The sequence below is a fragment of the Cyprinus carpio genome, chromosome A6 (assembly GCF_018340385.1).
Source record: "Cyprinus carpio isolate SPL01 chromosome A6, ASM1834038v1, whole genome shotgun sequence".
Taxonomy (NCBI): domain Eukaryota; kingdom Metazoa; phylum Chordata; class Actinopteri; order Cypriniformes; family Cyprinidae; genus Cyprinus; species Cyprinus carpio.
The window spans coordinates 11,939,575-11,955,652 of record NC_056577.1 but is presented as its reverse complement, the minus strand read 5'-3'; the positions used below and the strand labels follow the sequence as shown (position 1 = coordinate 11,955,652).

General features: G+C 37.0%; 1 protein-coding gene across 3 annotated transcripts in view; it reads right to left on the bottom strand.

The window, feature by feature from the left end:
- LOC109073547 (LHFPL tetraspan subfamily member 4 protein-like) overlaps nt 1-16,078 on the bottom strand; it is a 40,933-nt gene that overhangs the window by 12,281 nt on the left and 12,574 nt on the right. The window contains exons 2-4 of one of the 3 annotated variants that reach the window (XM_042758077.1): nt 3,908-4,144; nt 663-679; nt 163-201 (exon numbers count right to left, since the gene is read on the bottom strand). In XM_042758077.1, the coding sequence (XP_042614011.1) occupies nt 163-201; nt 663-679; nt 3,908-4,144 (293 nt within the window). The remainder of the gene's footprint in view (nt 1-162; nt 202-662; nt 680-3,907; nt 4,145-16,078) is intronic. The other 2 variants (XM_042758078.1, XM_042758079.1) reach the window with 2 other exon arrangements.

Genomic DNA, 16,078 nt, shown 5'->3' with positions numbered 1-16,078 from the left:
CAGCATTATGGCTGAAAGTATCAGACAATATTCCAAGTGTAAAGCTCTGTGGTAATATTAGATTAAAGCTACATGCTATTATTGCATGCATAGTTTTTTTAGGGAGTGGACCAATTGATAAAAAAAAACAGTAAAGTTAAACTGTACTGAAGTTAAGCTTACTCCATCCACTCGAAGAGAAGACCCTACAGGTAGAGGTTGCTGTGGAGGAAAACGGCTGTTAATAAAATTTTGATAACACTGTAATTGTTCATACACATTTTAATGTATACATGAAATACCAACAATCAGATGTACCAAATATGCCAAATGTAGAGTTGTTAACACTGCACATAAAATATGTTTTCAATGCCTCTTTCTACTCATTTATTGTATAGAAACATCCAACATAGCTTTTGACACATGCACTTTTCATGCAGTATTTTACCTGCATTGAACAATAAATGTATTTTTATTCTTTGTGTTTTTAATGTCTACCCATGAATGACATTCATAAATAAGTATATTTCTGCAAAAATTGGGATTTTATAAAGTAAGCTAATTGCTAACCATGACAACGGAAAGTACATATAGTCAGGGAGATACTACAAGACTAATATTTGTACCACAACAACTTTACATGACCACACAAGCACAAAAGTCACAGCAGCAGAACGACTTACCCTGGATACTGCCAAATCTGTGAAGACAGAATAGAAGTGATTGTTTAGTAAGGTGTGTGTTGTGTATTTACCAGTTTTAATACTGGATCCCCCCCACCCCCAAAGCCTTTAAAAGAAGAATGCAAAGACAATGGAACTCTATAAGTATTCATTGATGTATCATTGCTTGTAGCTATTTTTGTCTAAGACTGGGTTCTGTGTTCTTGATTTTGCTGTCCTGCTTCTCATGCTAACTGTGCCAACAACCAACCTGTTTATTCATTAAATAATGTGCAGTCCAAGTATCTGTTATTGTCCTTTGTATTGACTGGATGTTTTATTGCTTAGTTTTATGCAAGTGCTGGTGGTTTTGTTCAGTGTTAGGATTTTGACCCAAAGATTATGGTATAGATTATTTAAAGGCCCATTCAAACTAAGGATATTAGCTATATACAGTTTTAATAACTATTCTAATTCTATGAGAATGACACAGAGGAATAATATCATTGGAATGATTTTCAGAAAGATTCTTTGCAGCTGATGAATGCTAAAATCAATGATAGCCAATCAGAGTCCTCCCAACTTTAAAGAGCTTGAGAATTTAAAGCAGCAGATGACACAACTAGTAGCACATGCCTGTTACAAACAGAATGTTATTGTCTGCATATATAGTTATTGTTGGAGTTATCTTTATGCTTATTGTTTCTGTTGTGAACAGTACTTACAACCAGACCTATAAAATGAGCAGAGAATATTATTAATTTGTGTACCCACACAAATAGAGCATACCCCACCCCAGAGGTTCTCAACTTTGGCCCTCGAGGTCCACTGCAGAGTTTAGCGCTAACCTTGATCAAACACACCTGCCTGTAACTTTCTAGTAAATTAGCTTGTGCAGGTGTGTTTGATTAGTTAAACGGCAGGAAAGTGGACAATGGCTATATTTACATGCACAATTTTTGGGTCAATCGGACTGAATTCATTCCGACTGATGAATCTGAATGTAGTGTTTACATGAACGCTAAATAAAGTGATCGGGTTGATGTGCATGGTTATATGGCACAAGCTTCAAATCGGAATCAATTTTTTTTTTTTTTTTTTTTTACATGCGCACACTGCACAAATATAGAGTTTTCTCACTGTTTGCACATAATAACCACTCTCCCACATGGTTTCTTTTTTTTGTTTTTAACAACAGAATTAGTATTTATCCATTTATAGATAAATAGTCTACATACGTCATTACGCTATTTCTGAGTCATTGCACATGAGCAGCCCTTTCAGTTTCGGGGTTCAATCCGATCGAGTGTTTACATGCACTCTCAGTTGTATTAGAAAAGGAATAAACCACCCCCTTCAATCTCATCGAAATTTAATTTTGGATCGATTAAGGTGTTTACATGAAGGCTTCTCAGTCCGATTGAGCCGTCAATCCGATTACAAATGGATTATTTGTTTGCATGTAAACATAGCCACTGAGGCCCAGAGTTTAGAACCCCTGCTCGAGTCTCGCCTTTAGTAAACCAGCAATCAAATCAGATCTACATTGATTAAATTGAGCAAAAACAATATAGGATTGAGTTCCACCACTTTTGATTCAAAGCCAAACAAATGGAAGTATTGCATTCTGGCTCCATATAGCAAGCATACTCACTCAAAATGCCTTATAGATCATTATAAGTATTATCCTCAAATGGTCAGTGGTGGACAACCATAGGCTACATATGTATTCAAGTAACACAGCTCTTAGTCCTCATCTCTATCATATATCTATGGTCTGGTCTCCATTGTGAAAACAAAATAAAAATAAATATGCCAATCCTGCATATACTGTAAATCCAATGACATACAGTTACTTGCTTTGAAAGCTGTAGGCTAACATTTGTAACATCCAATTGTACATACAGTGATAATCTCATTTACACAGGCTATACTGGGTAATGTTAAGACTCTGTGTCCTGCACCATGTTCATGCCTTACTCTTGTCATGATGTTAATGGTATGTTCATGGGTGGATCTCACTTTAATACACCGTATAGAAGTGTGAATAGTCTTAAAGCGCAGGGAGAGTTTTTCTACATTAGACCTACAGAATGCATATAGTGGAACATGTCAAAGAATTACTTTAATGAATGAGATTTAATGAAAGATTTAACCATTTTATTTTGGGGTTCAAATATGATGGTGGTGTACAGTAGTGTGGATTTCAGGCAGAGATAACACAAGGAAGGTGAGGGAGGTTTGGCAACCTACCAAAAGGTTTGTATCGATTTTTCAGAACCTATGCACAAGATTTCACAGATGCTGTGCACACAAACTTAAACATTTTTCTTCTTTCTGTCATCATCACTTATGTGCCTTATTTCCAAATTAATTAGCAGAGAGCAAGGGTGATAGAGAACATGTATGTGCCATGACAGATAAGGAGTATGAAGTTGCTGGGTAGAGAGCAGCAGATCCTGTTATCTTGCTGGAATCTGACATGTAATCATGACAACTTTCCCTGTTGATTCTTCATGCTATAAAGGAATTGGGGGTGTTTTTTCTTCAGATTTTCTCTTTTTTTCTGCCAGTTACTTATTGTTGTAAAAGCATTCACAGGATGAGGAAAATACAGAAGCTGTCAAAAAGTCTGATTTAAGATTTCAAATATTTATAAACATACTGTATACCTCTGCATGCAGTCATCAGAGTGGTATTTACACCTGGCCACTTCATGCATTTTTGATTGTTTGGAATGCTATCCAATTGAGCTTGTTCTATTAATGTTTGCCTACATAAATGTGTGTCCGCAAAACAAACATAAATTTGTTATACCCTTCCTGTGCTAATGTAGCTAAAAAGTAGTTCACTCCATTGTAATAATACCACTCTATTCTGTCCATATGGCAATTAATGTTTGAGTTTTGCGGTTGCTGCATGCGTCTCACCCTTCATTGCTTACTCATGTGTGGATTAGAGGGCTACCGATCTTCCATATGCTGACATACTCCCAGTTGGAAGGAGTAAAGCTTGCATATGTTGCATGAACAAGCAAATGCTTTTACATTTGAAAGATTTGCATCTGAAATAATCCTAAATCAACTCCTGAAGATTGTAATGCAATGCTTCTGGAATGTGCCTCGGAAGGCACTTACACTTGGTCTGGTCATGACATGGCACCTTGAAGCTGTCCCAAAAAATCCACAGCAAAACTGTGACTGTTTTGCCACATCAAACAATAACCAGTTTATTAGTTGATTAAAAATCTGTAGGCCACCTCTCACCTTTATTTTCAGCCTTGATTTCATCGTGTATAAAGTCCCTCTGGCGGTTTCCGAGGACAAATGCAAGAAAGGACAGGATGAGAGCATCTAGGATGCCGATGATGGCCAGTATGTAAGTCCAGCGCACTGAACAGTTGCCCAGTGTGTACTTTCCTGTCTCCTCTCCGCACATATCTCGGATGACCTCTGCATCCCAGCCATCTGGGAAAATCAAACAGCCCAGCACCAGGCACACAGCTGCCAAGAGAGAAAGGTTGAGAGACTGAGACAAAGGATTGTATCACAAAAATTTTAATAAAAGCGTAAATAAATTTAAAAAAGAAACAGTGGTCAGAGTAGAAGTGTAAAATATATGTACACTAGTTACACATACCCAGGTGAAAAAGAAGTACTCTTAAATGTATTAAAAATGTACTTAAATTCAAATTCAGATGGTACGCTTTAAAGAAATAAGCTAAAACACAAGCATACTTTTGTGACATTTTTGTGTATTTACTATTTACAGAAAACATACTTATTTTACACATACTTAAAGTATATTTTATGTTTACTTTTCATAATGTAGTAAAATGATACAGCTTTTAGTGGGTTTAAATTATGTATCTTATTTATAACTATATGTAGACATACTGTTATATATTTTAACTATTTATGTAATGAACATGTGGTTTAGCCTACTTTTCAAAAGGTAGATATCTTCAAAAACATTTCTAACATTTTAATATATTAATTCACTCACACATAAATACATTATGGGGCGGTTTCCCAGACAGAGATTAAGCCTAGTCCTAGACTAAAATGGCCCTTTAAAACAGATTAACAGAAATCTGCTTTTTCTGTCATGGCTTTAAATAGTCTTAGACTTAGTCTAGTCCAGAATTTAATAGGCTGATTTTCTGGAGGAAGACTAGAGCTACTTCAAACTAAACTGAGGCTTAAATTAAACCTACCAGGAAACATCAACATTAACTTTAATGTTGTGTTTCCGGTCTTTATATATCAAAATCATTGGCACCCTTGGCAGATATGAACAAAGAAGCATGTGAAACTAAATCTGTACTGTTAATAATTTTTATATTTTATAAAATAAATAAATAAATAAATAAATCACAAACCCTAACCTTTCATTGAAGTAAAATGGAAGTAAAATCTCATTGTGAAAGAAACGTTTTTCTCTAATACACATTGCAACCTCCTTTTGCCAATTTAACAGCTATAAGTCTCTCATATAATTCCTGATATAATGAGTTTGGAGAACACCTGACAAGAGATCAAAAACCATTACTTCATATAGAATCACTCCAGACCCTTCAGATTCCCATTTCCATTTTGATAATTTCTCCTCTTCAGTTATCTATAGGGTTCAGGTCAGGGAACTGGGATGCCCATGGCAGAACCTTCTTTTTGTGCACAGTGACCCATTTCTGTGTTTATTTTGATGGTGCTTTTGGATCATTGTTCTGTTGGACGATCCAACCACGGCCCATTATAATGCTTTCTGACCCCAAGACTCAACTATTTTCTGCAATTATCCAACTGTGATCCTTGGAGAGTCTTTGGCCTTCCTCATGTTGCATTAAGACTGTACAGACACAGACAATATACTGGCAGATTTGTAACATTTCCTGTTGACTGGAACTCCTTAATTATTGTCCTAATGGTGGAAATGGAAATGTTCAATATTTTAGTTCTTTTGCTACATTTTTTGACATTTTTCTATTTTTTTTTTTTGATTGCAGTCTATTTTCAGCTGCTATTGTTTTCTTTGGATTTGCTTCTTCTTTATATTAATCTAGTTCATTTTAGTTCAGGACTCCATAGTCGAGGAGTTAGTAATCTGACGTCTGAGGCTGAGACTGCGCACACAGAAACGTTCAGGAGTAGGCCAATATAAACTTGTTGTCAACGTAACTGATGAAAATATTGTGCAGCAAAGAGCAATACTAGTTTTAACTTGTCTATAACTTGGCAAATGACCATGAAATAAGCAGGAATAATCAACGGCTTGCCGTACATTAAATTTTTTTAGAAAAAACTCAACACCACCATCTAGCGGACTGTAAGTAAATGTTATTATTCTACCAAATTGTATAATAAAAGATTGATACTTTGTGTCCGTGTATCGATACAGTATTGGCGCAGAAAATATCGCTATACTATGCTGTATCGATTTGTAGATCCCTAGAGGCACAATTCATTCTCTGCTATAGGAGAGGAACAGTTGTATGAACTTGTCAAATAATCAGAACCTACAACAGGTATGTTAGACCCTATTTCATCTAAGCTACTAAAAGAGGTGCTTCCAGAGGTCATAGATCCTATGCTGAATATTATTAATTTGTCATTGTCATTAGGATATGTCCCAAAATCCTTAAAACTGGTTATTAAGCCTCTCATTAAAAAACACAACTTGATCCTAGAGAATTAGTTAATACAGACTGATCTCAAATATCCCTTTTCTGTCTAAAATACTAGACAAGGCAGTATCCTTTTAGCTATGTTCCTTCTTAGTAGGGGTGTGATCCAAATCCAATTTAGTGTGTAAACTATTCTGTGTTATTATTAAGCCCCACAAAAGCCACATGAACATTAGAAAGCACAATAACGTTTTCGTGCACTATATTTCAAGTGTTCTGAAGCTGTTTCATAGTTTAATGTGAGGTACAGATGAATATTCAAGTCAAGTTCACTTAAACTCTTCTCTCCACTGCGGCTGTCTGTCATCCTCCATTGAGCACTCAAACTGTATGTCGCGTTCGGTTACGACAGTCAAGACACTAAAACTGTCTCCAAGATGATTTTTTCCCCCGTCACTTTATTTAGATTTTCTCCATATGAATAGAATACGGCATACAATTCAAATACCACTTCTCTCCAAGATGATTAAATGATGTAAATAAAGATAAATGGTTTTGCATAAAAGGAATTTATCTTGCTGGAGTTTTGTGCGGTTTCTAAATCGTGTAAATTTCTACCGGATATCTGGTTAGATCACAAGACTGGAGTAGAGAGCACTATGAATTGTTTGTTACGAGAACAGTAACTGAAATGTAAAACTGTTAAAAGAAAAGGCTCAATAAACTAACACACAAATTTAATACACTATGCATCAATATCTCTTCACTTTGTGCTTTCAACTTCTCTATGCGGAGTGCTGCGCCCTGTGACATGTTGCTTCAAGCGCATCATTCTGCGCACGGGATGTGCATACGTGCTTTGTGCCGCTCTGTATTTGGAGCCTTTAGTATTATAATACTTTTGTGCAATTAAAGATTATTAATAGCCTTTCTTGTTCGTCTTATCTATCATATGTTGCTGCCTCATTTCTCTGCTATGCATTTAAAATAAATGTCTTTTAATTTATACAGTAGACAACATTTGAAGTTGATCAAAAAAGTTAATCAAAGTTGTCCTAGGACAAGAATGGGTATTGTTCTGGTTTTAGAACAACTTTGATTAAAGGTTTCGATCCACTTCAAATGTTGACTACTATAGTATATATTTATATATAAATATATTACTTGTGTTTCATTAATGTATTTTACAACAATACAAAGAGCAATGTGTAGGCCCACCAGATTTAGTCCTACACTTATTCACTTTTATTTGTAACCCACTAAAAAATGTAATCTTTTTTCTTTTTTACATTTACATTAGATTTACATTTATGCATTTAGCAGATGCTTTTATCCAAAGCAACTTACTGTGCATTGAGACTATATTATTATTATTTTTTTTTTTACCAGTATGTAGGGTATGTATTTTTCAATAACAGTTTAGAATTTTATAAAATTATTGTGCACTCATGAATTTTCTAGAGTAACCTTTGCTACTGAATTATCCATTAACCTAGTTTCTAATAGTATTTTTGTCAGATTACGATTATATATATTTTTTGTTTGTTATTTTCCTTTATAACAAAGCTGTCTATATTTAGTAGGTTGTATTTAACATACAAAAGAGTGATGATTGACCTATACATTGAGGTATAGAAGTTCCACACTTAGACTTACATTTAAAAAGAAACGTGCTGGTATCGGATGGATATCGGAATCGGCAGATACTCAATTTTTGGTATGGAATCGGTATCAGCTCTGAAAAAGTGGTATCAAGCCAGCCCAACTTCTTAGAGATAAATGGTTTCTGTGAAGATTTCCAGTCAGGATTTAGACCGTATCATAGTACTGAGACTGCTCTCATTAGAGTTACAAATGACCTGCTCTTATCATCCAATCATGGTTGTATCTCTCTATTAGTGCTACTGGATCTTAGCACTGAGTTTGACACTATCGACCACAACATTTTTTTGATTAGACAACAAAATCATGTTAGCATTAGTGGAATTGCATTGGCATGGGTCAAATCTTACTTATCTGACCGTCATCAATTTGTAGAAGTGAATGAGGAGGTATCAGAGATGGGAAGTAACGAAGTACAAATACTGATAGAGTTTTTTCTGGTATCAGTACTTTATTTCACTTTTTACTTTCACTCCTTACATTTTTACACAAATTCGTACTTTCTACTTATTATATTTTCAAAAAAGGCTAGTTACTTTAGTTTGAATCTGTATTTTCGCCATAATAAATCTCTAATAAATGATGAATTGGTTAACCAATGCTCTGATTCTCTCGCACACTCTAAGCCTCTGCCAAAAGGTTTTGATCAGAGTAATCACTGAGCAGAGAGGCAAAACTACCTGTGACCTGGGGTGCGTTTCCCAAAAGCATCGTTAGCCAACTATGGTCGCAAGTTCCGTCATTACCAACATAGTCCAATGATTCGGTGTTTCCTGAAACCATAGTTCAAACGAACATTCGCAAACAGCGTCGCAAACTTACGTGGTTGGAACTGATCACATTTGATTGCTGTTTGAAGCATAGTTTCTTGTTAGCAAGGGAAATGGGCTTAAATAAATATGGTCTTTGGTTTATTAAGCAAGCTAACATGCAGTACAATCTATATATTCCATTATATCTAAATATAAATGCATTTTAATCGATGTATTTTTGCTCGTCCTCTTAAAGCGCCGTTTTTGAAGAGTGCACATGTACATAAATCCCTAAAGGAAACCCCGGAGTATGACGTAAGAGGTAACCCACGATGAATTAAACATCAAATAAAGCAAAATGACATCTCCGTTGTTTGAACAACATTACTTTAACAACATAGGGCCATTGTTAATGACGTCACATACATGTGGTGGAGGAATAACTTCTGCTATTTAACCGATTAGACATCTCTAAGATGCTGCTGTATTGAACATGGCCCTTGATGACTATTTTTTGTTCTCTGTCATTTTGCTTTATTTAAAATTTGATTAATCATGGGTTCCCTCTAACGTCATACTCCGGGATTCCCTTAGGTATTTATGCACATGCGCACTCTTCAAAAACTGATTTAGTGTTTGTCGTGTGTTAACTGGACGCAACGCTCTGTGAGCGCGTTGAGAAGTGCTAAGGGGAAGAGACTCGTTTTCTTGTTGTGTTCTTTGTATTTTGCTTTGTGTATATCGTATTGTATTTTTATTTTGTTTATTTGGTTATTGACAGTGGTATAATGTAAAGTCTTTATGGTGCAATGGCACGGGGCAATGTGCAGTCGTTCCCTTTAATGTCTAGCACAGAAGTGTGCCGATTGCAGTGTATCACGCGAATGTGATTGATTGATTTGTGGTGTGATTTCCTGCTTGTGTATTGGAGTGTAGTGTGTATTGTGTTTTATATTCAAAGGGTTTACGACTTGCCTTGAACATGTACATTGGAGAGTTGTTATTTACTTGCTCTGCTACGAATTAAACATTTTAATATTGTAAAAGTAACAAAGAAAAAAGTTATATATTTTTGTACACCAGCACCTGCCTTTGTCCTTTAATTGGGATATATCTATTACCTGCCCACATATTGCTCTGTCTACTGGTAAATTAATAGGGCATTGGTCTGTTTCTGGGCGTGGTAAGGCACACATAGGCCACTAACAAGAAACTAACCACAGGTCGAGAGCTGTAGTTCCAACCACCTAACTTTGTGACGCACCCCTGTTCAGGACTTCAAGTGCAGGTCAGTTTCATTTGTAAATAGGCTACTATAGTTTTATATTTATTTACTTAGCTAAGCAGGGCCTGAATTTCGGAACAAGAGTGCACATAATTCTACACATTCCTGCAGGTTTCGCGTTTATAATGTGGGAAATTCAAGGAAAGATTTCTGCACTATAGCATGTACAGCAGATTGAATCCAAACAGATTATAAGAGCAGTTCAGTCATTTTAAAACTTTCTGTGAGACATAATTTCTCAAACAGTGTAAGTGGTTCAGCAATACAGTGCCCTTTCGACTGCAGGTGGCAGATCCTTTTCCTATTTAGCGCCCAAACTCTGGAACAATCTACCTAGTGTTGTTCGGGAAACAGACACAATCTGTCAGTTTAAATCTAAATTACAGAACCTTCTTTTTAACCTGGAATACACATAACACACTATCACATTTCTATAACTCAAGGATTTTTAGGCTGTATTATGTCAACCGGAACCAGGAACACTTACCATAAAACCCAATGTACTCATTACATCTTAAGAAGAATGGCAACTAGGCTAATATTAGTCTGTTTCATTCTTATTCTGAGGTCACCATAGCCACCCAGATCCAGTCTGTTTTCAGAACAGATGGTCACCGTAGCCACCCAGATTCAGTCCATATCCAGACCAGATGGTGAATCGGCACCTAGAGATGGCCTCTTCTGCCCTGAATGTCAGCGGAGACCATGTCAACTAGATGGGCCCTAGAGACACATGCCCTGCCAAGACCGCGTCAACTAGACGGCCATCAGGACAAGACCACAGGAACCAGACAAGTCCTCTGAACAATCTGACCTGTGTTGCAACCTGGAATTAAACCACATAATGCTGGTTTTGTCTGGCAAGAAAAGAACTGCCCAAACTTTGTTTCTCCCAAGGTTTTTTCTCTATTTCTGTCACTGATGGAGTTTTGATTCCTTTCCACTGTCACCTTTGGCTTGCTTAGTTGTTGGCACTTAATTTAAGGCAAGATTCTTGGCTTTATGGTCACTGCAGTCACCCAGATCCAATACGTATCTAGCCCACATGGTGGATCAGCACCTAGAGATGACCTTGACAGCCCTGAATGTCAGTGGAGACCAGGACAACTAGATGAACCCCAGAGACAGATCCCCAGTGAAGACCTTGTCTCCTAGATGGCCATCGGGACAAGACTACAGGAATCAGATAATTCCTCTGCACAATGTGACTTTGCTGCAGCCTGGAATTGGACTGCTGGTTTCGTTTGGCCAGAGGAGAACTGGACCCCTGAATGAGCTGGTTTCTCCCAAGGTTTTTTTCTCCATTCTGTCAAAGATGGAGTTTTGGTTCCTTGCTGCTGTCACCTCTGGTTTGCTTAGTTTGGGACACTTGATATCCAGCGATATCATCGACTTGATTGCACAGATACTATTTAAACTGAACTGAGCTGGATGATGACATCATTGAATTCAATGATGAACTGCCTTTAACTAAAAATTAAGTGTTTACTATGGTCATTTTGCATTATTGACACACTATTTTCCTATTTAATACTGTAAAGTGCTTTGACACAACCTGTATTGTCAAAAGCACTATATAAATAAAGGTGACTTGACTTGACTTTATTGCACAGACACTATTGCAAGAGAGTTGAACTGGATGATGACATCAATGAATCATCAATGAACTGAATTTAACTGAAAAATTGACTGTTATTGTCCTCTTACATTACTGAAAAACGGTTTTCCTGTTTTACACTGTAAAGCTGCTTTGACATAATCTGTATTGTATAAAGCGCTAACTAAATAAAGGTAATGCCCTAATCTGACAAGCACAACAATGTTTGAGTTTGGTCAGAGAAATGTCAAGTTCCCATCCTGCATAAGTGAATCAGGCAGTAGAATCCACACACTTATAGTGGTATGTTGATGGGGTTTTACAATGCAGTGATTATTTAGTGAAACCCTTTGGCATTTAATAAAATGGCAAACTCTACTACAAATGTAACCTACAGTCAGTAGTCACCAGAGGTGGTGTCCAAAAACTGTACTCAAGTAAAAGTACAAGTATTTATAGAAATATTTACTCAAGTAAGAGTAAAAGTAAAAATCCTAATAGTTTCTTGAGTAAGAGTAAAAAAGTATCCAATCAAAAAATTACTCTAGTTATTTACTAGTTACTCTGGACTACAGACATATCAGTGTCAGAAATTAACTTTTCTATTAAAGGGAAATATTTGCCCGATTTCCAGGGGCATTTTTAATTAAGGTCCATTTTAAAACTACCTTATTAAATGTATCTGTTTTTTTATGTCATATGTCACCAGTTACTTCAATCAATCATAATACCATAGACCAGTGGTTTTCAATCCTGTTCCTCGGGACCCACCACTCTGAACATTTTGCATGTCTCCCTTATCTGACACACTCATTTGAATTCATGGAGCTCTTTCCTAATGAGCTGATGATCTGAATCAGGTGTGTAAATTAGGGAGACATGCAAGTTACTCTGGGTGAAGGAACAAATTTGAAAACCACTGCCATAGACTGTTACCAATCTCTTTGTTTTCAACATCAACAAAAGGCATCTGCAAAGGTGTAACAGAAGCTGCATCTGGCATGGCATTTATGTTAGTTTACTCAGACTGTTTAATGCTGCTCATGTACATGTATTTACACATAAAATGCATAGTGATTATTGCTCTTGATATTGTAATAATGGTCATTAATGTCAATTGGGCCTAATAGAAAGGGGAAAAGCATGAACAGTTTATGCATTGCTTTTTACAGATTAGAAGATCAAGACTTCACATTGGTTGTTTCAGTAACATGGAAAACAAAATGGTTATTCAAACTGGGAATAGATTATGTAAAGAAAGCAAGCAAAGTGAGCGTCTGTCTGATGCACTTTTGCAAAAACTCCCGTTATAATCACTGAAGCTGTCTACACTGCACAGTCAATCTCTTTTCTGCAGTTTATGTTGATGAGAGAATTTACAAATGCAATCAGTCAATGCGTACATGCGTACAGCTCGGAAGTTCTGCACGGTGACAAAACAAAATGCCTCTGATTGGATATTGCAGTCATAAGCTCAACAGAAATGTGTGTGATTGGTTATAATACTGAACACTGTAAACCATGCTAAAAAAGAAATCTGATGCAACGTAATTAAGCAAATCTGCTATAAATGAAATGCCGTAATCAACACTTTTCATTCATTTCTCATTTCACTTTAATCATGACAGTTGTAAAAGATCTAGCTTACCACAACTACAAAGTATTACCTACATGAAATGAAATCAAATGTATACCTGTGGTATCGTTCACAGACTGCACAGGCAAACAGTAGAATTTGCACATTTGAAGCACGTTTCCACAGCAGAAACTTTCTCCAGGAACTAGGGGCTTTGGGGTGGTACTCTGTGTGTTTCCACAGCAGGAACCAGGATCTAAACAAAGTTCAGGGTAAAAATTTGCCCCTCAGAAAGTCCCTGCTCACAAGGTAGTACTTTTACAAAGGTCCAGAACTTTTGGGGGTGGGTCTTGAGTGGTGAACATGCTAATTGGTTGAGTAACTAAGTAAAAGTACAGTTGAGTAACTAAGTAAAAGTACAGTTTTTTGTTAGAAATGTACTGGAGTTAAAGTGAAAGTACACATCTTTAAATGTACTCTTAAAAGTAAAAATTTTCCAAACAATTGCTAAAGTCAATGAAACACAGTAAATGTACTTCATTACTACCCACCTCTGGTGGTCACACTCTTTGGCTGGGGCACGCTCTAAGGGGCAAAGAGCTGCCCAAAGAATTTCACTATTGGCGCTTTTCCACTGCGTGATACAACTCGGCTCGGCACGGCTCAGTATGGTGCGGCACGGCACGGCTCGGCACGGTTTGTGTTTCCACTGCAGTTTTGTATCGCTTTAGAGTGGGCGGGATTATTCAAATGTCATTCTAGTTGCGCCGCCTCTACTGCCATGACTGCCTACTGTCATGTCATTCCGCGTCACCCCATCAAGCTCTCGCTGTATCCGCTCCTCTGCTATCAACAAGAGGAACGTCTGTACTTCCACAACAGACAACGAAACCTTTTGGTTGAAAAGGTGCGCTCATTCGGTTGCGTTTGATCATTGGCCGGTTGTGCTGATTTAAATCTAGTGGTTCTTTTGTGTTTGTGTCACAAGTTCAGTGACACAGGTAGCGACGACTCTCTCCAGCCAATCCGTGATCAGCAGAGCTTACACATCACGTTTTGGTAATGGTACAGTTCACTTGGAACCTCAACCGAGATGGTACTAAAAAAAGTACCAGGTACCAAGTACTGTACCCAGTGGAAAACCCCCCCTCAAGAGTGAACCGTACCGAGCCATACCGTGCCGTACCATGCAGTGGAAAAGCATCAATATGACACCAGTAGTCACTCATTTACAACACCCAAAGAGCCCTAGTGGTAACTTACCACAGATATTCAACTAAATATGATGATTTTGGAGGCTATAATTCATATGTTGAAACAGAAGAGGAGAAGAGCTGAGAGCTTAGTGAGAGAAAGATGTTAGAATTACTGCATGTCTTCGACAGGCAATGCAAGATTCCCCCAACTAGATAGTTCATGTAACAATCGGAAAGAAGGTTCATGCTTTTGCATGAAACCCATGAACAAGGGTGCAAAATTGTTTGTGTGGGGCTGAGCAAGGTTGGAGCATGACAACAGGTCCACCACCACATTGTCCTTACCAGGTGCAAACTGCAATAGAAAATGATACTGCTGCAGCCTGTCTGCCCATTGCTAGAGGCATAGACGTCAATGGTCCATGCCTGTGGAACACATTAATGAGGTTGTCCATGCTGGAGTGAAAGTAGGGCCATATAGGAAAATATAGCATTATTTCTAAGCCCACGTGCATGCCAATGCTTTGCTCTCTGTAACTAAATTCTTTGCTGATGGAACTTTTTTTGTGACAAGTGCTCTGATGTGAATGCCACAGTCTTCTCCATGCCATTATGCAGTTTTGAGAGGAAAGCAACCACAGGTATGGCAGAGGCATCACACATTGTCCAGTTTCTTGGCATGTCTTTTTGAACTTCAATGGAGGATCTGTGGTGGCAAAATAATGAAAGCAGAATGTAATATGCCACCATGCCTTAAAAAGACGAAAGCCTTAATGCTGGTTGTCACCCGTCATAAAACAGAAGCCGAAACAATGCACGACTACTACTCTAGTGTGGTCTGATATGACACAGTATGCAGGACTTGCATACTGTCTGTCATAGCACAAAAGGGAGCAATACCACCACTCGCCACTCACTCACCTCCACCTCTGTTATCTTGAAATACCTCCAACCAGTTCACCCATCTCCACCCCGTTGCAGATTTGGCCACTGTACAAAGAGTAAGTTGCAATTATTTTGTTAACCTTGAAATGGGAAATGGGAAATTATGCCTTTCTATGTTTAATTATAATTACATTCCTCTGGGCTTTTAGTCAAAAAATGTGCTCTTTCAGATAAAAAGTTACAGATTATCGTTTATTTACTTATCGTTAAATATCTTTCTTTTTTCTTTTTATCTTTTTTCTTTTTTTACTCATAATAGAGCGTTAAACTCTCACATGTAATTTGTTTCATTTATCTCAAAGCATGATGACACCCTTACAGAGACTCACAGGAGTAATACAATTTAAAAGATTCCAGGAAATACCTAATATGGGTGAAAACATCCAGCTATAGCTGTAGTTGAACAAAATACAGACAGAAACATTTTGACTTTTTTTCTAGATACTTTTAACACACTACTCCAATCTATTGACCTGACAAAATACTACAATGGTAAATAAATAAACCAAGCAGGCAAAACTAGATAAAACGCATGATATTAATATTATAATACTATAGCATATTAATACTATATTAAGAAAAAATGGAAAGTCAAGAACTGAGAAATAATTTTAAAATCATGTCAGGTAAGAAATATTATCAAAGAACAGTAAACTGCTCTTTATCCTTAGTTTCTTTATCTTTAGTTCTTTATGATATCATACTGTTTCATTTTAAGATAGTATGCAGCAAATTAACTCAGAAGGGAAATGTAAATAAATAATTACAATTCATTATAATATAGCAGCTGCCAGTAGTAAC